At 37.7% G+C, this 26,889-nt stretch overlaps 1 protein-coding gene across 1 annotated transcript in view; it reads left to right on the forward strand.

Moving 5' to 3' along the window:
* LOC116850211 (glutamate receptor 1) overlaps positions 1-26,889 on the forward strand; it is a 432,489-nt gene that overhangs the window by 280,690 nt on the left and 124,910 nt on the right. The window contains exons 3-4 of the mRNA XM_032828214.1: positions 18,097-18,224; positions 21,410-21,539. Coding sequence (XP_032684105.1) covers positions 18,097-18,224; positions 21,410-21,539 — 258 coding nt within the window. The remainder of the gene's footprint in view (positions 1-18,096; positions 18,225-21,409; positions 21,540-26,889) is intronic.

The raw sequence follows: 26,889 nt of genomic DNA on the forward strand, positions 1-26,889 counted from the left end.
CTCTCTCTCTCTCTCTCTCTCTCTCTCTCTCTCTCTCTCTCTCTCTCTCTCTCTCTCTCTTCCCTAAGTATACTTTAAGCTACTTTTATAAAAATGACGTTTATAGGTCGCCGCATAATTACGGCTTAAAAATGATTTGTTGAGACACTTGAGAAGAAGTGACATTAATTATGTGCAAAATTATCTACGCTTGTTTTGGACCGTAGAAAAGAACGCGTTCCTTTCTTTTCGCCGAGAATCATAAGTTCGCCGCGGTTCATCATGCGCCATACAGCGCATGTTACAGGAAAGGATACGGATGGTCCTTGAATACATTAACTGAGATGTCATCGGCGGAGTTGGGGGTAATAGAAAATCCAGGTCGGAAAATAGATGTTTTTAGATGACCGCTTCGTTTAATAACGCGCGAAAGGAAGCCCGAGGCGGCCCGGGAGACTTGGTTGTTGCAACCCGTGCAGCTTTCGGCGTCGTCTAATGACGCTGTTGGCATTTCAATTACGCGATAACGTAACGAAAGCGTCGTTAACATCCAGTAACCGCCAAGCATGTGTAATGCGGCTAAGAAAATTGCAGCACGCGCGCACTGTCGATCATTCGTTACTTTTATATGCAGAATGATCGGAGAAATCGATTTATGTTAAAGAAATTATATGATTCCATTAAAGGAATTAACAATTAACAAAAAAACACTCTGTCAATTTCGACGATCGATGCACACGTCTTCCATCTAAATCAGGATAAACTGTCCAAGCGTGTGCGCGCGCGCACGCGAGCACTCTTTCTTGGTCTAGTTACTCTATATCTTTCTTTTGCCATTGAAACCCTGTCAGGTGCAGGACACTTCTTACCGTGTCCGATCTGCCGTAAAACGAGACAGAAAGGCTAACGTATACTCGCTATTATCGGTCGAGTGCTTCCCTGAAATCCATTATTTTTTAGAAATTAAAGTTTACAGGGAAAGTCTCAAGTGAGTCTTGACGCGGAAACGGATCTCTGTTACTCTTAACCCTTAAGCTTAATCTACAATGTTCTTTTCAATTGCTTCTTGTTTCTTGTTTCATGTCTTTTTCTGACTAAAGGCTTAAACCTTGAATCAGTAATAGATAAAAAGAAAAAAACAGAAAGCAAAGAACAAATTGTAAATCAAGCTTTATGTTGGCGCATAACTTTTCTTTATGTAACTGCTCACGTGGGTATTGATAATGTATTCACTTTAATCGATATTTTTTGTTTAAATAGAATTAACAATTGCTTCAATGAAGAGAGAGAGAGAGAGAGAGAGAGAGAGAGAGAGAGAGAGGAGGGAAAAAAGAAAGAAAGCAACAGTAAATATACAGAGTATTCCATTTTAATTAATATATTTCAGAAATTAAAGAAGATATGAAAAATTATTTCGCATGGGAAATCGCATCGTTATAGGATTTCGAGAGAGAGAAATGATGCTAATAGTTATTTAATTTTGGATTGACTCCGAAAGCTCTGTCAATTTTAACTTTAATTTTAGATAGATCGGTGATAATAATCTTTGTATATTAGTGTATTAATGAATCTATAAAATGCAAGGAAAATTTTCTTTTAAAGTTTCTCTCTCTTACACTCGATTTAACTCGTCATTCTACATACAAAAGTATTAAGGTGTATTTATCGAAAAGTGATTTATGAAATATTTCATCTTATATTAAAAAGTATGAGAATAAAATATAAAATATTTCGAAAAGTATTCATTTTTTGATGATTTTATCCTAGTACTTTTATAGGTAGAATAACTAGAAAAATCGATTTACGTTAAAGAAATTATATAATTCCATTAAAAAAATTAAAGTTAACATTGATAGAGCTTTTCAAGGTCAAATAAATGTTAGCATCTCAATTCTACAACTTTTGTTTCAAATAGTTTTTGGTATTTTCTTTAATTTATCCAAAATATTCGACTATATTAATTAAAATGGAACATTCCATATATTTCTTTATATGAAAGAAATTTTTTCTTAGTGCAAAAAAATGTATACTAAAGAGAAAGAGAGAATAAGTAAATATATTATTAACATTTATTATTATTAGTAATATCTATCAAATAAACATTTCTTATTTTTTAGATATCCCTTCTCTCAGTGTACTCTAAATTTTCCCTATTTCTTTGAAACTTTTTCTACATAATATTATGAAATATGTAAAGGCGCTTTGGTTAAAATGAATGTTTATATTATCGAGAAAAGTTTTCTGCGTGAAGAAACTTTTATTTGTTTATGCGTCTGAGTAAATCCCTCACGTTCCTATTTACGGATTAAGTATCATGCTCAACTAGATTATTTGTTTTTGTTGTACGCGCTGGTAAATTGCAAATGAAGTACAACAATAACAAGTCCTAAAATATTGATACATTATGCCACAAGATGTTTGTAACGTTACGTAGAAAATCCGGTTACGTTCCGAATTTTCAAACGAACTTACTTCTTCCAGTGATATCGGATAAAATAGTTTGTCTTGTTTTCATGTGGCATTAACGTTGTTGGTGCAATTAACGTGAAAGTGACGTAGTATACGTCGACAGATATATCCGACAAGCACACGAGCGCAACGCAAGCGAGACAGCACGCGCGCGGCAATCGCGGACCCTTCCGTTGCGATTTGCCGATACAAGTGCAACTTTCACCCTCGTCACTGCGGTCTGCTTGTCAGATCGAGCTCGTTCGGGATGCCCGCAAGGTGCTTCGCGAAGCGCGCGCTTGTAAGCAAGGCCAGAGCTATTCAGTATTTCGTGGCGTGTTGAATTCTCTTAAATCCCACTACAATAAGATTCCGTCGTCGCTTCACTTCCTCGACTTCGTGGCCCGTCTGCTTTCACGCACAGGTGAATCCTTGTGCCGGCGTGTACGTGTCTGAAGGCGCAAGAAGCGGGGAAAGTTTCACCGCGTCGTGAAAGCGAGGGAGAAAAAAGTAGCGGAGGAGGAGAGCGGAGAAGACCGCAGGGTAGACGATGGCGCGCGCGCGCGTGGAAAACCAGTCCTTGGGAAATTCCTCGACGTTATTACGCGTCTCTCGCCTTCGCACATATCGCCCGAGAAGAATAATGGCTACTTCCTGCCTGCAGACTTTTGGCTTTCGTGTCGCGAAAAGCCCGCCGCAGCCGGAAGAGTCCGGCGGAGAAACGAAAACGCGGCCGACCCTGATTAGCTTCCGCAGAATTACGTCCGCGCGATTAATAATTGCCGTTGAGAATTAAAGCGCTCCCCTTGGCGAGCGAACGCGGGCGCGCGAGACAATGCAAGAACGGCGAGGATGGGGAGAGGCAGAAAATAGAACGCAGCGTGAAACCGATAAAACGAGACGGCGAACATGAGGAGGTAAATACAAGAGAACGTTATGCGATCTCTTTCTCTCTCTCTCCCCTTCCCTCTCTCGGCAAATTTTACAACGGTCCGACCTAATTTCCAATCTAAACTCTCTACGCAAGTCTGCAAGTCTGCAACTCTACGCAAGTCATTCTCTCATTAGCGCGCGTTTTCAAGTTTTAATTGGGAGCGTTATTACCACTACTGAAAGGGTTTTCACTGCCGTTATATCTTCGCTATCTAGATCTGTATCAGCAGTCCACGTTAACTTCGCGTAAACGTTTACGCAAAACTGCGCAACCACGAGGGTCCTTAGAAACTCGTTTGCTCTCTGTCCAACGATTATCGAGTGTGATCCGATAAAACAACCTGCATGGAAAAATTTTGAAAAAACTTTGTGTTTCTTACTTATAATCGCATGTTTGAAACAGTACACTTCTAATCATTGCGTAGAAATTTCCCAAAATTTTCCCAAATACAGTATAAATTAGAGTTAGAAAGCCCGAATTTATCCTGAAAATTGATTATCCAAATCCCTCTCTTTCTACAATTAGGAATTGTATTCTTACTCCAAACATGGATTTTTGTCTAGAATCAAAACAGAAATATTATGGATACACGCGTTATTACCATTACTGAAAGGGTTTTCACTGCTGTTATATCTTCGCTATCCAGATCTGTATCAGCGATCCACGTTAGCTTCGTGTAAATGTTTACATAAAACCGCGCAACCATGAGGGTCTTTAGAAACTCGTTTGCTCTCTGTCCGACGATTATCGAGTGTTATTCGACAAAACATTTTGCATAGAAAATTTCTTGGCACCCAATTGGGATTCAGCTCGATTTCCCAAAATAATTATGGGTTTTGGTCTAGCATAGATTTCTTGGAATCTAACTGAGATCCCGTTAAATTCCATAAAATAATTATAGTTCGTGAGATTAGAAGAATATAATGTTTCAAGCGATTCTGTGTGTGTGTGTGTGTGTGTGTGTGTGTGTGTGTGTGTGTGTGTGTGTGTAAGAAACTCAAAGTTTTCTCAATATTCTTTCTGGTCTTTGTCACATTAAGATTAGATAAAACATGGTGACTTTTTAAATCATTTCATTACTCAGTAAATGCTTTAAACTTGCACTTAAAATGCTTTAAAAATAATTTTCTCTTTCTATTGATTGTCCTATTCTATTGAATGTAAGTTATAAGAATAGAATTCTCTGTTTGATGCTATAAAAGTATATCAATGTTACCTACTAAACAAAAGCGCGAGTTTTCACAATATTTCTCTTTTGATTCTAGACAAAAAATCTATATTTAGGATAAGAATAAAATTCTTAATTTTTTTTGTAAAGTATCGTAAAGAAAGAGAAAGAGAGAGTTGGAAAGTTTTATTTATATTTTTATTGTTTTTAATACAATAGTTGATATAAAAATGAAATTCCTATAAGAGTATAGCGACGTTACCAAACATTGCGAGCTCCTATAGTATTTCAGTTTTGATTCTAAACAGACAGGCCATATTTAAGACAAAGATGGAATTTAGTTATCACACCAATGGGTATCGCGGTGTGATGACTAATTCCAGGTAAAATTTAGACATTCAATAGGAATAGGTGCTGTATCTAGGAAAAAATCTTGAGAAATTTCTACGTGGGCTGCTCGTATTCACCCGTGGAACTTTATTCGATCTGATCAATGTCGCTTACCGTCTATTAGGTATAACATGCGTACGACGCCGGCGAGTTTACGACCACCGCTGTCGAGTATCTCGCACTTAGCGATTTCTGTAGGGTTCGTATGCGCCGCCGAGCGCGCCGGCTCAAATCGAGATAATCGCCGGGTCGCGGAAACTTTGTCTATTGTGCGCGCGCGAACTTCGCAGGATACGGGAGGGCTCAGGAAACAGTGCTCTGATAATTCTGATAAGGTCGCTGCTTGCCCGCGTATTTGCATCGCACCTTTGCGCGCTCGCGCGGCCGCTGCACCGATACATCTACAACGGGCGCCGCGACTGCTAAAGGACAAATAGGAACATGCGTGATAGGACAAGTTACCAAGTTAAATGGTCCGTGAACACTAGTTGGAATTAGTTGTTCTCCAGTTGCTAAATATAATTCCGGCGACACGTACAGGTATCTATCTATAGGATATTCACGGGCATTCCGTGAAATTTTCCAAAATGTCGGCACGATCGTGGCATTGTGTCGTTCGATACATACAAGATAAATTCAGCATGCCAAACACTTTCTTACGACATAATTTAGGTTTAACAGAACAGAGGTAGAAATAAAACATTGACAAATATCTGTTCTTTGTGGCGCATTAGTAACAGTAATGACTGGCAACTAACAATAATCTAAATGTATCGTATAATATATGTCGCGCGTACATACAGAAAAATATACATATTGCATTCAAGTAAGTGTTACTTATTTTAAGTACTTTTATCTAATCCTGGACATTTTTGTTGTTCTGGTTTTTATTTTGAAAGCTTAAATATTCGTATTTATACACCAAAATAATAAGAACGTCCAGGACTAGATATGTGTTCAGTCATTAGTACTTTTAACTTAAAGTTCTTTGTTTTATATAAATTAATTTTAATTTTACTGTACACTAAGGAAAAATGTTTGGTATTTAGAATTATAATCATGTAGAGAAATTATTATACTATGCTCAAGGAAATTATTTTTTAAATTAAATTCTATTATGACGTTAGTAGTAATAATCTTATATGCATGTTAGTGCTATCATTTTCGTGTTAGAGCAGTCAACAAATATATAGTTAAGACTATAAATAACTATAATTTTAGGTAGGTCGACTATCTTTTTTCATTCATTGTTCCTAGTAGTGCTGGAATAGACAGTAAAACAATCTATCTTGCTAAAAGTATAGTCAATTTTTCTAGGAATATAACAAAAATTTTAATAGCACATTTCAGTTCTTAAAATATAAGTAGCGCGTATTAAATAAAAGGATAGTCAATTATTGTGGAATGTCGATCTACTTTCCTCAGTTAAAAAATTACATAGTAATTTTTTATTATAAAATTTTCTCCGCGTACACATAGCTTCATAGACACATGATACATATAGGAACGACTAAGGCACGCGTAATGTGTATTTTCCATAAGACATGATCGGCGCTGAAACGGCTTTACGCGTTATTGAAATATCACAAAGAGTCTCGTCATCAGCGCGACATACTCACGCGTCACTCTCATAACACTTCTTGAAAGATACCAACACTTCTGCAGCGTGAAATTATAGCCACCAAGGTTAAAGGTTATGGCGGTGTAACCAATCTTACTGAGTTTACTGTCGCGGAAGAAGTTCTATGTACTGTCAAGTGGAATTGGGAGATTCATCTACTTACCTGCTAAAGCTAGCTGACATCGTCGTTGCGACCCAGTTGGAGATGCCGACCCTAAGTTTGGTTACATTACGACAGGCACTTGAAACTTCGCGAGTAAAAAATAATTTTGTCCGCGATATTCGAGTCTACTTCCGAGAATTTCCCGCCCGGCGAGTATTCCCGTTGATGGTCCATAAGTTACAGAATGGTATCGTGAAACTTTCGACTAAAAAAAGTCGGAGAGGTAAGGGAGAAAGAGGGAAAAAACAGAGGAACACGAGGAAGGTGGAGAATGAACTCTAAGCAGAAGGGGTAGAGCGGATTTTCTAGTCGCGCGATAGTTGGGATTTGGATAAACTCCTTTCGAACTATCGACACTCCTTCAAATCGATTTGCTCGCCTACAAACTCACATTACAATCGTTTATCGTGTAGTATCTTCAACGGTACGTGGAAAAATCGTACGAGATTCGAGAACTGATTCATTAGCGAGAGAGAATTGATCGTTGTGAATTCAATCAGTCACTAAGTACCGATAAATCGTTTGATCACTTTTAAGAGGATTCTGGAGTCGAAATTTTTATCGACAGAACATTGACTTTTTTTTTTGCAAAATAATGCTGTATTGGTTGCGTAGAATTACAAATGCTTTTAAAATAAAAATACATGCGAGAATGATGAATTGAAGTATCGTATATGATAAAAACGATAACGAATTTTAAAATTGACATTTCCAGTGTAAACTAGTTTGTCAGATGTCGTTAGTTAATCCTTTATAGGGCAAAACTTTCCTTAAAAATGGTGACTCTAATGTCTATTATAAGTTTACTTAACATACCTAGATACACGACAAATGTGTGAAATATAAGAAATCTTATAATATTATAATAATCTTATAATAATCTTATAATCTTATTATTATTATTGTATATATTTGGCAAAAAATCGATCACTAAATCAGTAAAAAAATAGACATTTTGAACCTTACATAAAATAGTTAGAATATCGATCACAAACTTATAAAGAGCTAAAGTAAATATTCGCCTGATACAAAAGATCCGTAGCTTGTACGTACTGAACGTGAGTTTGCTCTGCTCAGCGAAACTTCAGAGGACATTGCTGCATCTTTACATCTGAATTTAGAAACTATCGGAAAAGTTTGCAGAAATATTTCTATACATGTGTGCTTAGGTTTATCGCTAAATGTAAAATAGAATGGTAAAACAAAACAGCACACATTCACGTAAGATTTATTATATATAAGAATTACGAAAAGAGAATAGCACGATTGTATTGGCGACGATCGTATCTACGTTTTCGACATTTTTGGAGTTTGTCACCAGCTCCAGCATCCCCTTAAGATCTCAACCGACGCGGCGGTTTTCCGAGATGGAGGAGACGAAACAGCGACGTAATTGCCACAGAGCTTTCAGTTCCCGAATGACTGCGTGCGACCGTCGTTAATAGGCTCCGCGATTTATATCGCACGCGTTGTGGTCGCCTATTTATCGCAGCCCGACCATCGGTTAACGCGTCCGTCTCGCCGTCGGCCGTGCATATGCAACGAAGTTACGTAGCGGAAGTATCATCCGCACGAACGTAGCACCTGTCCATGCAGTATGCAAACTTTGCCGGCATCATTAGCCTGACCCGGGCTGGCTGTGCGCGAGTAGATATATTTAGTATAATAATAGGCGCTAAACTTGTTCAGTCGTGAGCCAATGCATAGAGTCGATAATACTGCGACCATCTGCCGCCTGCTTGATCGAGCATCCCCTTCGCATACTTGACGCAACTTTGGTATGCTCATTGTGCGCCGTACACGGGCTTGTGTATCGATTCGAAACTTCTACGATATATCGGAACAAATAAGAAGATAGACGCACCGAGCAATCCCGGAGATCGCAATATTCCGACCGACAGTGCAAAGTTCAATCCATACGAACCGCGCCTTGAGGCATCGCTATGAGAATGCGAAAAAATTGAGTCCAATTGAGAGCGAATTGTACTCCCTAAATTTTTAGGCGCGAAATCTCATTCAAAACGTGAGCGAAAAGTGGCAGTGTTTTCACTTGAAGCATTAGTGAAACTAGTACCACTCGAAATTGCAAAAGTATGTGTGAATGCACCTAAAAATATATAATCTTATTCTTAGCAAGAATCCTTTTATATATGGTCTCTTCTAAAATTAAAAGAAAAATGTTCTAACACTAAAAATGGCTCTAGTTACAAGGTAAACTATTAATCGGAAATCTATTAGATATCTTTTTGCTGGTGAATCAGGAGAATATGTTTTTTTGAAACAGAATATTCTCTTATTGAAAGAAATTTCTATTAAGAACAAGATCTGTATTATAGATGAAAGATGAAATTCCTCGAACTTTAAGAATATTGAACCTAAGAATATTGTCTTTCAAGTATTTTCCTTTCGATTTTAGGAGAATTCTTCTGTGGGGCTGTATATAAGAGGATTTCTGCTAAAAATAAGATTACATTTTCTGAATGTGCTTCACTCAAGCTTAAAATGGATTCTGATTCCATGTGAGCGAATATTTCAATCGATTAAAGTGAATGTGCTAACGGTGAAATATATTAGATCCACTTTTTAATTTTGACTGAAAATAATTGCATAGCGATTCAGAGTAGACAATTTATTCCATTTAAATAAACTCGATGATCACTTTACTTTTGAGTGAAATTTTACCCTAAGAAATTTAGAGAGTAGATACTGAAATCCGTGACACGCTAGAAAATTCTTTTTCTTAGTAATGGTTAAGGACTAAGTTTCTAAATGTCAGTAGTAACGATCGAAAATACAGTTTACTTTGTCGAGTATTCGATATTGTCGGTATAATATTTATATTCGCTTTAATATTTATCATTGCAATTGAGCAAAGACAGAATTTATTTTCAACAGACCCAAGTCGAAATTTTAGCTGTATATTAACTCTGAAAATTCCGTTGAACTTGAAGGGGCAATGAGGAATTTCAAGATACAACATTATACAAGCCATTGCCCCAACTTAATGATAGTTAATACCATTTTTTGCATGTTAAATCTTAAAAAAAATTTACTTTAGCATTATTTAATATTTGATTACCTCAATATTCTATCCGCATTCATTCTTAACTTCCATAAACAATGTATTAATTATGTGCTTTATTTAATATATATAATTTGCTTATATAATTTGCTTTACGGATAGAATATATATGATAACAAAATATGAAATAATTTATATGAGTAAATAATAGATTTAATGGATAAATACAATAATAAGTTCTCTTTATTCATAATTCTCTTATTACTTTTTTTACTGATGTTGAGGGAATTTTGATAAGATTTGGAGATTTGAAAGGATGAAGAGAGAGAAAGGAAGAAGAAAAGTTGTAACAGCGAAGGTAACAGTTATGCGTCCAATAATGCTGTGCTCCAGTGGAAGTTAAAGTTTGAACTCTCAGTACAAAAACTAGGCTAAACAGAAATAAAAAGAAAACGTTGGCAGATGTAAACAAGATCGCACTCGCGACCCAACAGATATATTAGACTTAAAACTCAGCACTAAAAATCAACAATATTCACAACAACATCTCCAAATTCTAAAGCTGACATTCATAGCAGAAAATTATTTGTGATTTTTGATTGAGATTATAATTAATCACAGTTTCATATTCATGGACTATTATTCGGCTATTTGGATTAATGTTCCTCGTTGAATGAAATAAGTACAGGCTGATGAATAATCGAAGACTCATGAAGCTATTGTACGTCAAACGATGACGGACTATGAATACCGACCTAAATTTCAACTCGCGCATATCAATAAGTTCGTGAAACGTTCGTTAAAACCGCAAACCTCATATATAAATGATTTGTCACACCTGGAAATATGTGATACATGGTTGCCTGCTTCCAACGTTCTACATTCTCTACTAGCTGACTTCTCGCGATCTGGCATTATGGCTGACTCTGTGTGGCACTGACATTGACATTGACATTCGTGTAGATACGATTCGAACGGAGATATAAGTGTTAAATAACGTGATGTTGACAAAAGCTCGATCAGATATTTCAAGAGCCGATCAAATATTTAATCATTCGACAGGAATAATGACTCAGCAATATGTGTGTGTTACTCGTGGACTCGAAACATAATAGAAGCACACGATAAAGTACACAACAACGCACTAGGATACGTTTGACCGACTTGAAAATCTCGAATGTTCTGATTGTTGTAATCGCTCAGTGTTCAATAGCGGACGATGATTATTGACCATTGAGGAGAGGGGATGGTTTTGCTTTTCTTCCTAATCGTTTTGGTACTCTTACACGGCTCGCGTGTTTTCCTGTGACCGAGTGCTAAGTTACATTTCACATATGTTTTGTCGACTCTTAAAATATTTAATCACTCTCGGTGGTATTAATTAACACGTGTTTTTCCGATTGAATCAGTACCACAGGCTAGTATTTGGATTGCTATAACATAGCCAAGAGCAAGATGCTAAATTAAAAAATTAGAACAAAGGTAATGACGAAGTAATAAATAAATTATGAAGAAAGAAAATTTCTCGTTCTACTCATCTTTTAATTAAATTTGATTATCAATCCTTATTAGATTATTTAATATACGTTTCACATATGCATGCGGTTAATAAAGCTACATAATCACAACATATTTCTGATTGACATTAGGAATAAAAATTGAATGCAAATAGAATATTAGAATATTAGATAATTTTTCAAGACTTAATATATGGAGTGAACGACATTAAATGCCCATCTATAGTATCAATATAAAATCAAAGCTTGCATAGCATTATATTTAAAATTTTTTCATTTGTTCTTTAAATTTAACGGAATTTACGAGATTAAGACCCTTGTAGGGGTCGTGACATCAAAGGCGAGAAGTGACACGTTGAAAATTCTTGGTGCCACTTTCAAATAAAAAAATATTGGAATAAAAGGATACTTCAGGTCGCCCGAGCAAACTTGTAAAATGCTTTGAAAAATTTCCCTTTGCTTTGACAGTCAATAAGTAGATGTCAAATAAACGTGACATGGTCATGAAAAAAGATAGATTAATGAAGAAGGTTGCATGTCACGTTAATTTTACGGCTATTTTTTTGACTGTCCAAGGAAGAGAATGTTTTCTAGAGCATTTTACGCACAAACGTTCTGAAGTGTTCTCTTATCTTCTTATTTGTAAATAGCACGTAATTTAGAACATGCATTTTTGTGCTTCTGATGTCATCAATTAAAAGTTCCGTGGCGAGGGATTAGAAGGAGAATTTCGGCTCGAGTCGAAAGTAGATCCGGTATTCATTATTAACTAAAGTCTTGATTAACGGGATACTCAACATAATATGATATATAATTCAGAGCATGTGAAAAAAAGCGGGACTTTAAGAGAATGCTGAAGTCAATGACGAACTCGAATAAAATAAATATCGATAACGCAGAAACGATCTTCTTTAACACAATCCTTTTCGTATTTCTTGCATATGCAGAACTTACGTAAATTGTGTTGCTTTGTTTTATCATATTTAGCGGAAAATCTAACCATGCATATGTAAAAATTTTTCTGCAAACTTTTCAGATATTCTTAAGCTTCTGAATTTAGATGCGAAGGTACAGCAATGTTCTTCAAAATTTTAGAACATCCACAGTTTCAATATATATAAGCTGTAGAACTTTTGGATTAGACAAATATTACGCTAATAGTTTGAGATTTTATATTTAACATTTTTTTCATTTACGTCACGTGTCGAGCAATGCTCCTATTTATTTTCGTACATACTTTTATTGCGTAAAAGCATTTGTAGTTCTGTACAACCAATATGATATATGAACTTTATAAAAAAATCGCTATTCTGTAAAATTTTCAGTTTCAAAGAGCATCCCCTTAAAGAGATTTCGCAAAAATTACCTCCGATTTTCACGGTAAATGCGTCCCTGAAACTCCACGCAAATCTTACGAAACATCTTGAATAATTTCATGAGGGATGTTGCATGGAGGCTGCGGTGCAGGGTCATGCAATCGATGCTGCGATGTAACGGGTGCGTCTCGCGAAGTGTGAAGTGCCCAGGAGCGTGACGGACATTGTGCATTTCTCCGTATAATGTCGTCGGTTCTAATCTACAATTAAAGTCGGACATGTGGTGACGGTCGGCCAAAGAACAGAGGATGATTTTTTTTGCGAATTCTTCGTCGGCAAGTGAGTGCGCGCGCGACGTTGGCGGCGAAGGCACACGGAATTAATAATGACGAAAGAGCGAAGGGACATTCTTGACCAAGGTGTGGGCGCATATATCACGATGGCCCATTATGCTTATGAATATAAATGCACCCTCGGGGTGGCCACAATAAATGCCGGCCACCACGCCGCGCCGTCGGATCTCTGAATTCTGCTCTACCGCACGTACGTGGTGGCCGCGGAGCAACGAAAATAAAAACTGCGCCAGAGTCTCCCCTTTTCCCCCCTTCACCTCTTTCTACCTCATCTTTGCCTCTTCTCTCCTTTGCGTTTCTTTTTCATCCCGTACCCCGGACGAAAACCGGGTGTGTGAGAGAGCGAGCATAAAAGAATAATTAAAATAAAGTAGGCTGCGCGTAATTCCCGTCGAAATTATACGCGGGTGCTGTAATGATAACAACGAAATGGTTAATAAGCCACCGTCCCTCGTGGATACGTGCAATTACCTTTGTACGTACCGACGCTGCGGCCCCTCCGTGGCCATTTTTCTCCAATCGGAAGGAAGCCGCGACAACGGCAGCAATGCGCTGTACAGCATTTCCGACCGTTTCGGGTATCCGAAACTTTATCGCCGATTCCGGCGAACGCGAACGCGTCGTTGTTTTTCATACAGTCCCAAACGTCAAAAAATTCCCGTAGTTAAGGGGACGCTGAGTTACTGACATAATGCAGCTTTCATATTTTTCATTGTTTTTCTATTTTGATTATACAGAGTTGCAAATGCTTATACAAAGTAAAAGTACAAATGTTAATGGATGGCGGAGTATCCCGTATCAAAAAAAGAAATTTTATAGATAAGAAGTTTTTTTAAGTTTTTATATGTATAACATGAGGTACTCTACTATTTATCGACATTTGTACTTTTACTTTCTATAAACATATGTAGTTTTATTCGAGCTTTTTAAAGTAATTGTACAGTTATGTGCCGTATTTTTAGTTGCGTATCGAGGGAGTCGTAAATATACCATTTATTAAATATAAAAACTTTCATACATTTATTTCACTAAATATTATTGTTAATTTGAAACGGAATTGAGATAAATGTATATATACAATATTACAAATAAATAAATAATTGCAAAGAAACCACTATTTTTTATTTTTCCGATGAATAATATATTTATGCATCAGTTTGTCTAATAGAGATGTACATATAATAAAAAGGGTATATAAGTATTTTAATATGTGAACGTGAATTTTGAATATTGTTACAAATTACGAAATTTCCAATGCTATGCTTCGGAAACAAATAATCAATAATTCTGAAATTTGTGTATAATATCTGTATATTAATTTTTAATATTATTACTTTTTCGTCAAAATTTCGCATGCAATTTTAGAAGATATTAAAAATAGAAATTAAAAATAGCATGCTAATTTCGAGGAACACGTAAAAAGTATCAATTTTAGCTACAAATATCTCAGCTCTCGAGTGGTCAATCTTTCTTTAATTGCATGAGCAATTAGATAATGTTCACATAATGTGTATAAAGCGCAAGTCTTGTAAAATTCTCACGAAACTCGTTTTATGATACAATTGCCTCAAATTTTTCATACAATATCTGGGCTACTCCGCCACTCATTGACATTTGTGCGCTCGCTCTGCAACAGTACAGGCGTCTGCAATTTTATACGACTAAATAGGAAAATAGCGCAGAACACGATGCTGCTTATTTTGATATTCTGCTCGCGTCTTCTTAAGAATGGAATTCACTCGGCGTCGCTCCATCCCAGCCACAAGATAAATATTGCTAATCGCCCCTATAGCTATGTATTTCCGGCGAGTATATTGGCGACACACTAAATTAAATTAACGGGAAACGTCTGAAATGGTAAGATAATATTTTTTGATTCAAGAAAGAAATACGAGAGAAAGGGAGAGAGAGAGAGAGAGAGAGAGAGAGAGAGAGAGAGAGAGAGAGAGGGAGAGAGAGAGAGCCAAAGAGCACGCACACGGCTGAAAAATCAACAGCAACAGCATGGGCCACGATGTTATTCGCATTAAGCGCTGTAATTAGCGTAGTTATTTAGACAAGCCCGCGATGCAAAAATCTGAGGTCGCGCGCGATTCCTGTCAGTGTCTTCGTTCGCGATTAACTTGTAGGGCTCGCCTCTTTTACGTGGTTTTCCCAGAGCCCGGTTTCTTTTCCCCTCGGCTCCAGCACTCTTTTATCTGCGGCGCGCCTTACCTTCCCCGTTGGATCGCTTCCAACCGTTTGAATCTTCCCTCACCTTCGCAATCGGTGCAGCCGATACCCTATCTCCGTCACTCTCTCTTTTTCCACCCACCCATTCCGTGGCCCGTTCTTTTGGTACGTTTTATCGCGTTTGTCCATCATCGCCATTTATCTCCGGCCGCGTATCGATCGTTGCGGTTGAACACAGCGCGCGACGCCGCACTCTGTTTGCTCGCGGAATCATCGAATTATACTCGGCGAGATAATGATCGCGCCTATAATTGCGCTCTTCTTTATGCACACACACACACACACACACACACACACACACACATATATATATATATGACTCTATGCATTGTCACCTCGATCTTTTTCCCAACGACAATGCTGCGCCGTTTGCATATTCGCGTCCTTTTGCGTATCGTCTTTCTTGCGCGGATTTCAATAAAAATTCAGTATTCGCGTTGGACGCTGAATATCGAACGGGTGCAAAAAGGTATCCGCCCGCGATGCGCTGACCCCGGTGCACTAAATAATGCAGCTGCGAGGCTCCGTTTCTTGAGGTGGAGACATATTTATCGTAACTGCATTATCAACGATATCTTATTTGAATAATTGACAGATATGAGAGAGCGAGAAAAAGAAAAAGAGGAAAGAAAGAGAGAGGGGGGAGGAAGAAGGAGAGATACTTATCGACATCAGAGTGAACTCGACGAAGAAACTCCTTGCGTTCTCATTCATTATCGCTTTTTTTCGCGGCTCCTTACTCAATTATTTGCCCCGTGTTATTAAAAGCGACTTTGTTAGTGCGGTAATCAAATTTAGATCTGCGCGCGGCTACCGCGCCCACACACATCGTTTTTATCGGCGATCCTTTTTGTTTGCGTGGCGTGCTAATAAAAACGGATCTATCCAGCAGGCGTTCAGTGTGTACCGCAAGCTGACACTTTCGCGGTATTATTGCGCTTTGTGGACGACCACGCATAATGGCCGACGAGATTTATCCATTGTATGACAACCGCTCGATCTTCATACAGTGCATAACGTATTTGTTGATGCTAAATAATAACGACGTATAAATAACGGCGACGCGCAAACATTTGTCCGCGCAGATATTATAGCGCGACGTAGCACGTGCGCGCGCGCGTCTTTTTAAATAAATATCCGTCGGAATTATTATTATTATACGGGGAGGGGCTGCATCTCAAAAGAGGCAAAATAAACGCGTGGTCTTGGTTAAACGAGTTCTCGAGTGTTTGCAAATATTTCGCAAAAAGATGCTTTATAATTTTTAAGTAAAAACTCTCGTGAATATGTATAAGCGTGTGCTCGCTATGCGCGTATGCAAAATAAGAAGTTACGGAGAGGTACGAGTAAGAAAAAATATTCAACAAAAGAAGGGTCTGAAAAGGGAGAGCGACATATTATGTAAAGACATCGTTTGAAAGACCTGCGAGTAAAATAAATAAACGTCGAGATCGATTGTCTTTATATCGAAGTAAATCCAGCTATGACAATCAACTGCGACCCGCAAATATAAAACTTTAACATTATATTATTTAAAATTTTCCAAAACAGTATTATGATTTAATTCTAATTGTTATTTAGAATTTGTTTTAAACTTGTGATTATCCCATTCTCTACAATATTAATTGGGAATCCCATTCTTGTTCCAAACGTGAGTTGTCTGTTCAAAATTAAAACGGGAATATCGCGAAAACTCACACTTTTTTTTTAGTTGATAATATCGGTATGCTTTCATCATATCAAATAGAAAATCCTCCTTTTTTAATAAACTATTATATTTAATAGGATTCAAAAATATAAAATATTTTAGAGCACTTTGAACATTTTATTTTAAAATAAAAAATTCTGAAAAAAATTTTTATTCTAGAATAAAATACCCAAACCGAGATCCCACATTTTCTTTACTAAATGTTTCTCTAGAGTTCTTTTTTCCAATTTCTATGTTATATTCATGTTGAACGAAATATCTGAAAACTTCTTTTAATATTTTCTTACGCTTTTATAGTATCAAATCGAAAATTCCTTTTTTTAACAAACTATTATATTTAATAAGATAAAAATTTAAAAACAAAATATTTTGAGCACTTTGAGCATTAAATTTTAAAATAAAAAATTCTAAACAAAATTTTTATTTTAAAATAAGATATCCAAACAAAGATCCCATATTTTCTCTACTGAATGTTTTCCTAGAATTCTTTCTTTCGATTTCCATGTTATATTTATATTGAACAAGATATCTGAAACGTTTTGAGTATTTACACACACTTTACAAAAATATAAATACTTACAAAGTTTAGATACTCAAATTATTTCGAGTATCTTGCTTAACCTCTTTTTTTAAATAAACTGTAAATATCTTGAATAAAACAATATATATTATATTTTTACATCAAATATAAAACTTTAATATCACGTTAAACATTCAATCGTATTGTAATCATTCACAATTAACAATCGTCAAGTTATAAGAATGACTATACAACAGCCTATGCATTTTAAAACGAACACGTTTCACATTTCTGTATTCTCATAATTTTGAAAATATTAATTATTACTCTATTATTCTCTGTAGCTCCTTTCTTTCTTTCATTCTTTCACAGCTTTTCTTTTACTTCTGGAATTTCCACTTAGAATCGCAACGTCAATTATTTGACTAATCAGTACACATTCTGATTATACCCTAAAAAATTTTCTATTATTAGGATAACAATGGATTACTAATTGATATTGAAGTACGATGTATCTATTTGGAACAGGTTTGGGTTAGAGTCTATATCATACTTGGGAATGTTTAGAAAATTTCCACACATGATCAGAACCTACATATAATTATTTTAGGAAATCGTATTAGATCTCAATTAAGTATTAAGAAACTGTTTATACGGCAATTTTTTTTTGTTATTATTATTATATTTGACGATAACGGTCGCCGTGTCAATTTTGCCTGTTACAGTCTGCAGCCAGTTCAGCAGAGGTGTGTATTCGATGTTGGGCGCCGTGAGTCCAGACTCGTTCGATACGCTGCACTCTTACAGCAACACCTTTCAGATGCCGTTCGTGACACCCTGGTTTCCCGAGAAGGTAAACTCAAGGCTCGACTTTTTTCCTCGTCATAGAATAACAATAATTAGGCGTATATAATAGATTAAATTTATCCTCTTGTGAATCACGTCAATGCCGATTTCTTCATGGGCGTTCGCGGAACTGCGTAGTCATCAGTAATCCCGTGATTCGTCCTTTTCCTTTTTTTTTATCGCATTTATGTTTCACTCAACAATTAGGTGGTTTTACGGTCGACGTTTTTTTTCTTTGCGAAACGCTGTGATAATAAAAGAAGTCTCGTTTCGGATTTAATTTATTCACGGAAACCTGTTTCTCCGGTTTTTTCTTCGGTGCATCAAAGCGAAACACATGTAAGGAAATCAAAAAGGTATTGCTTTGATTTGTTGGTTCCGATGCTTTGGTTTGTTGAATTATCAATGAAATTTAGATTTCACTTTACGCGCGTTCACGAAGCACGCGGAAATATTTAACACGTTAAGGGGATGTCGTATTTTGAAACTTCATCGAAAAAAGTATTGATTTTTTTTCTGCAATATGTTCAAATGTTTATGTATTAGTTACAGAATTACAAAGGCTTTAAAAATACGCGCCAAAATGAATTGGAGTATCGCTTGATATGTATGACGAATACGATAACAAATTCTAAAATTAAGGTCTCGAGTTATCAGTTAGTATAACTATTTGTCTGATACAAAAGTTTTGCAGCTCGTACACGCTAAAAATGTTTGCTCCACTCAGATAAATTTCAAAAAAATTGCTATACTTTTACAACTAAATTAATTAATTTAGATATTAAAGAATAAATTAAAAATTTGCAGAAAAATTTCTACATATGCATGATTACGTTTTCTGCTAAATATTGTACAACAAAAAAGCACACATTTATACAAGATCTACAGTATCCAGTAACTCACAAAAGAGCCGCGGTATAGATAGATTAGGTCAAACTGGGTAAAAAATTTCTCTATCATTTTGCGAACAACCATGTAAAATTATAAATTAATAATCACGTGAACTTCTAAGTTATTAATCAAAGAAAATTACATACCATACGGTAGATGAGCTGTGATGACGACGTCTATCGCTGTATGCTAAGTACGTTTGTATATTAAGTCAAACTGAACGAAAATGTTCTCCCATTTTCCAAATAACCACGTAGATGTTCAGTTATTAATTAAAGAAGTTTGCTGTACAGTTGTGCGCGTTAATGCACTAATTTTTTTAATTGCCATCACCTACCGTATGGCGCGTAATCATTCATGAATCTCATTGATTAATAACTTAAAATTTTACGTGGTTGTTCGCGGAATGGTACAAGAATTTTTTACTCAGTTTAGTCTAATCTATTTGTACACCGCGGCTCCTCTATGAGTTATCGGACACCCTGTACATATGCATGATATACGAAAAGGACAATGTGATCGTGTTAGTGACGATCGTCACTTTGTTATCAACATTTTTTAAATTTATTAACCATTTTGGTACCTCCTGAACTCTCCAGTGATGAAATATGTAGAATTTGCAGTATGCCCTCTCTAAATTTTTTGAAGTGCAATTGCACTCGGAAATTAGAGTGACTAACAAGTTATTTGAATTTGAGTGATTTTTCAATCAGAATCCAGTCTAAGTTTAAATGTGACATTTACTCGTATGATTTGGAACATTAACGTTTTCACTATCGCTTTGAGTGAAAATATTGTCACCTTGTATTCGTTTTAAATAATTCGATTTTATTTCAAGAATTTTAGAGATCAATTAGTGGCCTATTAATTAGCACTTAAAGCAAGAGTCGTGGAGTCTCATAGTAGTAAACTTATACTTGTTGTCATAGAAGTAAATATTCCTATTGTATTTGTCCATTTGATATAGAGAAAAAAAGATAGAAACAAAAAGAAAGAGAAAAAAGAGAAAGAGAGAAAAAGAAAGAGAAAGAAAGAGAAAGAGAGGGAAAGACAGAGAGAGAGAGAGAAAAAGAGAGAGAGAGAGAGAGAGGGGGGAGGAAATACATGCAAGGTGCATGCGACAATAATCGCTGCGAGCGAAATCAATAGTTTCGTTTCGCTGCAGCTGATAATTAGCGGTGGCGCGAGACGCGCGATGATGGTTCATAGGATCATCCATAGAAATATGTAAATATGTATACGGTATACATACGGCCATATTACAATTTGAATTTCGGAATGAATTGGCTCGCCGAAAATTTATTCGCCGGCTCGAATTGCGGGGCTGCAGCATTTATCGCACCGCCGTACCCACCCCGCAAAACTGATATCGCGTTAGTCTCTACAGAGCTCGTGTGTATTCCGACTGTGTGTTGTATTGTGTGTGTATATTTTTCCCACGATATATTTCCGCGCGCGCGGCTATAAGTATATATGTATATATGCGCGCGTAACGAACGCCGAACGAATGTCGTTTAAATGGTAATCGCGCGGTAATGCTGATTCGACGCCCGGCTCTCTACTCCTTTTTTTTTGGAGCCAATTACGGTTCGCCAGGAACGGCCATTTATATAGAGAAAATCCTTCTCAATTTCCATGAGATCCTTCTCGGTTACCGCCGTCTGCGTTGCTGGCCTCGCTCCTACCAAGGCGAGCAGGCGCTACCGATATCGTTGAAAATTCAATACGTGAATATGACTATTGGCAGCTGGACGGTGATTAATTCGTCGCGAGACGCGCGAGCGGCATTGATGCCGCGCTTCGACAATATCGGTAGGTAGATTCAATAAGAGCTCAAAAAGAGACGTCGTTCCGATCGATAACAGGTGTTCCCATGAATGATCACTGCGCGAAAGTCGCATCGTCTTGCGAGAACGTTCCGCGGGGAAAAGAACTGACTCGACGAGGCAGTCGACGAAGTGGAATTAGTATCAAAAGGCGTATATATTTCGATGGTAAATCACGAGCAGCGCTCGCGCACCAGTTGCACACTCGCTAGGAATAAAGTTTCAAAGAGAATTCATGAGCGGGGCTCGATTGCGCGCGCCGACTCGGATTAAAGTTTCTCACGGCAGCCTCCATCTCTAAGTAGAATTAATTTCGGCGGTGCGTTCAATGAGAGGAGGTACCCATGGCACGGTGCGAGGTCGTGAGGGGTCGTAGGCTTGAAATTTCGTGACTAACTGGAGAAAAAAGAACGATCGGCGCGGATGAGAAGGTGGAGAACGCACGAGAATGCACAGGATTATTGTATATTTCCAGGTACTGACGCCATCCTCGGGTCTCTTGGACTTCGCCATAAGTATGCGACCGGATTACCATCGCGCTATCATCGATACGGTGCGATACTACGGCTGGAAGAAAATCATCTACCTCTACGACTCCCACGACGGTAAGTCCTTTACCCTCCCCGGCTTTCTCATGCATTTCTCATTTTACAGCGCGTAGCCGCGGGCTTGCAATGCGCGCCGCCCGGGCTCACTGCAGCTCCTGCCTTTTCTTCCCGCCTCCCACCTCGCCGCGATATTTCTCTTTTTATTGTACCCGCCAAGTAGGCTCGGTCTCTTGTGGCCAACTTCGCCGATATCGCAGACACGGGATATCGAGTGGATGCCCCGACTTCTGCGGCGAACAAGAACGCGTACGCGAGTCCGGGCCCAGACTCTGCGATCGTACTTGCGCGTATCTATGCAAACGAATAGAGAAAATAATTTCTCCTTCACACCGCCTATTTTCTGCCAAAGCGGTCGAAAGGACTGGTTTTTGAGAAAACATGTAATGCAAGAAAAAATATATTTATTTGCTTCTCTTGGTTTTATTTAACGTGTGTCAATCAGAAGTATTCAATGCACCGTCATAAATTTCAGTAATTTTACGAGAAATTAAAGTAAGTTTTATAAGCAATTACTATTATAAGCAATTTTTGTAAGAAATTACAAACCCATGATTTCGACCGTTGTGGCAGTTCTATACGGAGAATATTTTATGGTAAAAAATTACTCTTGAATTTGATAACCATGATCAACATTTTAAAGTAATTGACCTCTTTAGAACCTTAAACATTAAAAAGTTACGCAAACCTTAAACACGAGTAAAACTCAACACGTCTTTATTTGCTCATAACTTTCGTAAAAGTGATCAACATTCAATGCTTTTTTAACTAGTAGGCAACATCGAGGAATATGAATCTACTAATTTTTGATTCAGTAAAGTTGAGAAAATTTGTAATGAATAAACAAAACATATGTTCTTAAGAACGATAACGTTTGAAAAGTTAGTTTGAGTAAATTTTAATAATGTTTTTTGATTAGGGCAAGGAAATAATAAATGAAAATATTAATCTGAACATTCGCTCATATAGAGTCAGAATTCATTCTGAGTAAAATTTCACTCAAAATGTAGAATAACACTCGATTTTGTGTGATTTTTCATTCATACAGAGCGAAATCGCCATTCTGAGTCGTTGACAGAATATTTTTAGTCAATGTTAAAGAGTGAATATTTGATGCACTTCATCGTAATAGGAACACATTCGCTCATATGGAGTCAGAATCCACTTTAAGGCCGAGCGAAGCATTCACTTTCGCAATTTCGAGTAGCGGTATTTTCACTATCACTTCCAGTGAAATTATTGTCACATGTCGCTCGTTTTCAATGAGATTGCATTTCGAGCAACTTAGAGAGTAGACCTCTGTAGTTCGCATGGCATTCACGATGAGTCACGTAGAATCAGTTCGACGTAGAACGCGTTAAGAACGTGACGCTTTGATAAAAACTAGTAATAATTTCGCGCTTTAAATTCTACGCGCGGAAAGACAAGAATTTTCGTGAGGGCAAGATACAAGAATTCCTTCTGTTAATGCGGCGTTAATGCGAAACCACGCGAGCGGAATAATGATCGAGCAATTCACGATTATGAGGTATAGCCGCGGCTAACACCTGTTCGCGGTACATCGCCGTTTGAGAGTGAATTATATCGGGGGAAAGTTACTTCTCTCTTTGGCTATTCGTGTCCTGCTCGCTTCTTCTTTTCCGCCTTCGTCGCTGTCGTCATCGGAGCCGCGTGATTTTCAACCGATTCGGATGAAATAACACGCAGATGTCATGTGTACTTCCCGTAAACGCCGAGGCATCACGACGTTTGAAAAACGTGACTCCGGGACAGACCGGGACGACACATGAATTTCTACGTAGCGCCGCCGCTTTTTGTCACTATTTCGCTCGCAATTACCGATTCTGTCCCGATCCTTACGTAAAGTCGGTAATTGCGCACGAAGTGCCGATGTGTTCGCGTAAAACAATTCGACGAATGCGGAAAACGTGCCGCTGCACGCAGATCGCGCACGCAATTGCCTCGGGCAAGGTCCTCGCCTGTTACTTTCGCCGCTTGCATTAGTCAACACTTGGCCCGTCGTGCAACTTGTCCCCTCGACGATTAAAGACCGCGATCTACTTCAAGTTTGAAACATACAACAGTTGTGCCCGAGATCGATCGTTCAATTACACGTTGAGTCCTGCGAGCGTTCGCGAGGCGTCGCCAAGCCTAATTGGACAATCCGCGAGGACGAGTCGCACGACTCGAAACAGCGGTACGGTAAGTCACACAAATTGCAACGGGACGCTCTCCCCCCGATCTGTTTCGTACGAAATCTCACGTCAATCTCGATGCTGGAGGCGGAGCGACAGCGGTTTAATTACTTAATTAATGGAACCACGGGGAGTGGGTGGCAAGAGCAGAAAGAGGGTGGTAGGTATCTCTTCCTCTCTCTCTTTCTCCCTGTCTAACTGAACGGAACAATTAATCACTGCGGATCGCTAGACAGTTTTGTATCTCGCCGACTTCCGGCCGTTATAACTTGGTCACGTGCCTCGCGGGCACGTGAAAGCCATTTGGAATTCCTCGAGCCGACCAATTGCTCCTCTTCGACAAACTACGATAAGAACGAGCTGGAGGGAGTCTAGTATCGCGGAAACGGAGGGAGTTTAATTACCGAATGCAAATGCAAATATACTTTAGGGACTATCGTGCTGTCTCCGTGCGCTGAACGACCTCTTTCCTTCCTCCCTCTCGCCGCGCTTCTCCTTGCTCAGATCCTCGCATCGCGTCGCTGGCTCGGTCTCGTCTCTCGTCTCTTCCCGTCGTCGCTATCTGACGCAGTTTAACCACGCCGATTCTCGATTAAAGCGAGTACGAGAGAAGGAGCGGGATGATGAGCATTCGGAGATCATTTGGATTTTACGGCGAATTCTTTGTTATTTCTTCGTGTTGTCTTTCCCTGTGCTTGATATTACGCGGATAATATAGTATCTGAGTTGACGACGAGATGTTGTATCTCATTAGCGTAATAATGCAAGCTACGTCAGGAATCGTAATTACGCGGGATCTGACGAAAGAATATCTGCATAAAGTTTTCTGATTTATTCAGCACGTGTGCGCGCGCGCGCGTGTCGCGTATGCACAAATGACGCGTTAGTTTCGTTACATACCATATCGGCTGCGTTAATCGCGGAAACTGGAATCGACGTAATTTCCGTAGGCCTCGGTGCACGGCTGTGATAAATAACGCTGCTCGTACCCGAAATCGCACGAACACTACGACTACTCGCAAGTGAGAGAGGAAAAGCGTCCTGTAGCCGGCACTCTGCCTGTTTTGGGTACTCTTGCGCTTGAATATTATCAAATATTAAAGTATATAAGGATTTAAAGGAAAATAAATATGTGATAAATAATAATTAATAAATAATAAATAAATAATAATAAATAATAAATAATAATAAATAATTAATAAATAATAAATAATAATGAATAAATCTACGTATATATTAATATTCAACAAAATTTGAATAAAAGTGTCAAAAATTGACGAGTGTTATAATGAGTGCCCGTTTTTGGACGTTTTCCGTTACATTTACTAAATAGTTTGCTACCAAAGATTGAAATAACTATGAAGATCACAATGATTACAATCACTCCTAAAAATGGAAATATTGAGTTGATTAGCAATACGCGGGAAAAATACAGTTTTCATGTTTATATAAATTATTTTTTATTTTATATATATTTCTCTAGTAGCGCGGGAAAATAGACTGTCAGTAGAGTCTATCTCGTCAAAAATAATAGCAAATTTTGCTGGATTTTTTCCACTGGACGGAAAATTTTTTAATAACATATATGAAACGATAGTTGATCATAAAAGTAGATAGAAAGTAGATAGTTTAATAATGAAAGAATTTTAATTACTACAAAATGTCGATCTGTTCCTGAGTTATAAAATTTTTAGTAATTTTTTATCATTAAACTTTCCGCATGTAAATATTGGTGATTAATCTTAACGTCAAAGTTCTGCACAGACGATAAATTTACGGAAGACTTGTTGAAATGTGCATTAGTTTTCTATTATCATGACTGACTCCTATTCATACAAAGAATAATAATCTGATCTTCAGTAAAAGATATTTATACGATTTTTCAATAATAACACTGAGGAAAAAATGTTTAATGTATTTGTAGCTATAATCACATAGAGAAATAATTGCTATAAATTGTGGCCGAGAAAGTCATTTTTTATATTAAATTCTACTATAATATATAACTTACTATATAAGTGATTATGATCTTATATGCATGTTGTTATTACCATTTTACTGCAAAAAATATGGTTAGGGCTAGAAATAATTATAATTTAAGTTAGACCATTTATTTTTCCTCAAAGTGTAATGTTGTTTTTTTCCTCATGATGAGAAAATTATATCTCTCGTACACGTACACTTTAATCTTGACAAAAAAAAACTGATTAAGGCAGTTTTACGGAAATGCGTCACGATTGCGAAGATTGCGGTAATTAACGTGTAAACGCACAATCACTATGCAAGCAGATGAATTATCACCTCGAAATCAATACAAGAATGCGGCATATCGTGGAAAATTATTCATTGTTCTTGGCATCTTTGGCGCGCGTACTTGATTGCGAAGTGGTTTGAACACTTTTTTCTCGAGGCGGCAAGGGAGCGGAATTCCTGTCGTTCTTACGACCCAATCTGGTTTTAAGAAACCAGAAATAGCGTCTCCTTCAACCAAAACGATTCAGTCACCAAAGTTAAACTTCGCGTAAACACAACTATATTCTTTCTTGTGTGTGCATTCTCGATGTAGGAAATGGCCAGACCTTTATGACTCTTTGTCTATTGTTACTTTGGTTCTTGTCATAATTAATTACTGCGTAAATTTGTCGGTAACGGCTCTCAGTTGTGACAATTTGGCGCGTTTTTTTACTTTATGATGCCTAAGACGTTTCGCAACGAAGTGTACGCATCACGAGAATCACGGGTGATTGTGCCTATTTTTAACCATCAATCGGATAAGGAAAAAGAAGAAGGAAAATTAAGAAGGAAAGAAGAGATAAATAACCGACGCAATTCCAAGTGTCAAGACACGTCAGGTGTTTCCTCGATTGCAGCGGCGTTGCGCCAATGATATGGTTCGCTATCGGTCAGGTCGCTCGGTCGGTCGGTCATCGAAGTAGAACCGATTACGCGAGAATGATCGAGAGAAAGTCTAACGGATTACGTTCTATTAGGTTGCTCCGTCGGCGCTGCAAATATCGCCGATCGGTATCAGCTGTATTAGCCGCTGGTTTCGAACAGGTGCGCCGCGAACGTTCGCGTCTGAAAGGAAACTTATTCGCGGGAACGCGCTGTGCAAAATTGCGTGGGCGAGAAGCCAGGCGTGTAGTAAAAATTCC

The sequence above is a fragment of the Odontomachus brunneus genome, unplaced genomic scaffold (assembly GCF_010583005.1).
Source record: "Odontomachus brunneus isolate Ranch 3 - 2012 unplaced genomic scaffold, Obru_v1 Obru_scaffold_137, whole genome shotgun sequence".
Taxonomy (NCBI): domain Eukaryota; kingdom Metazoa; phylum Arthropoda; class Insecta; order Hymenoptera; family Formicidae; genus Odontomachus; species Odontomachus brunneus.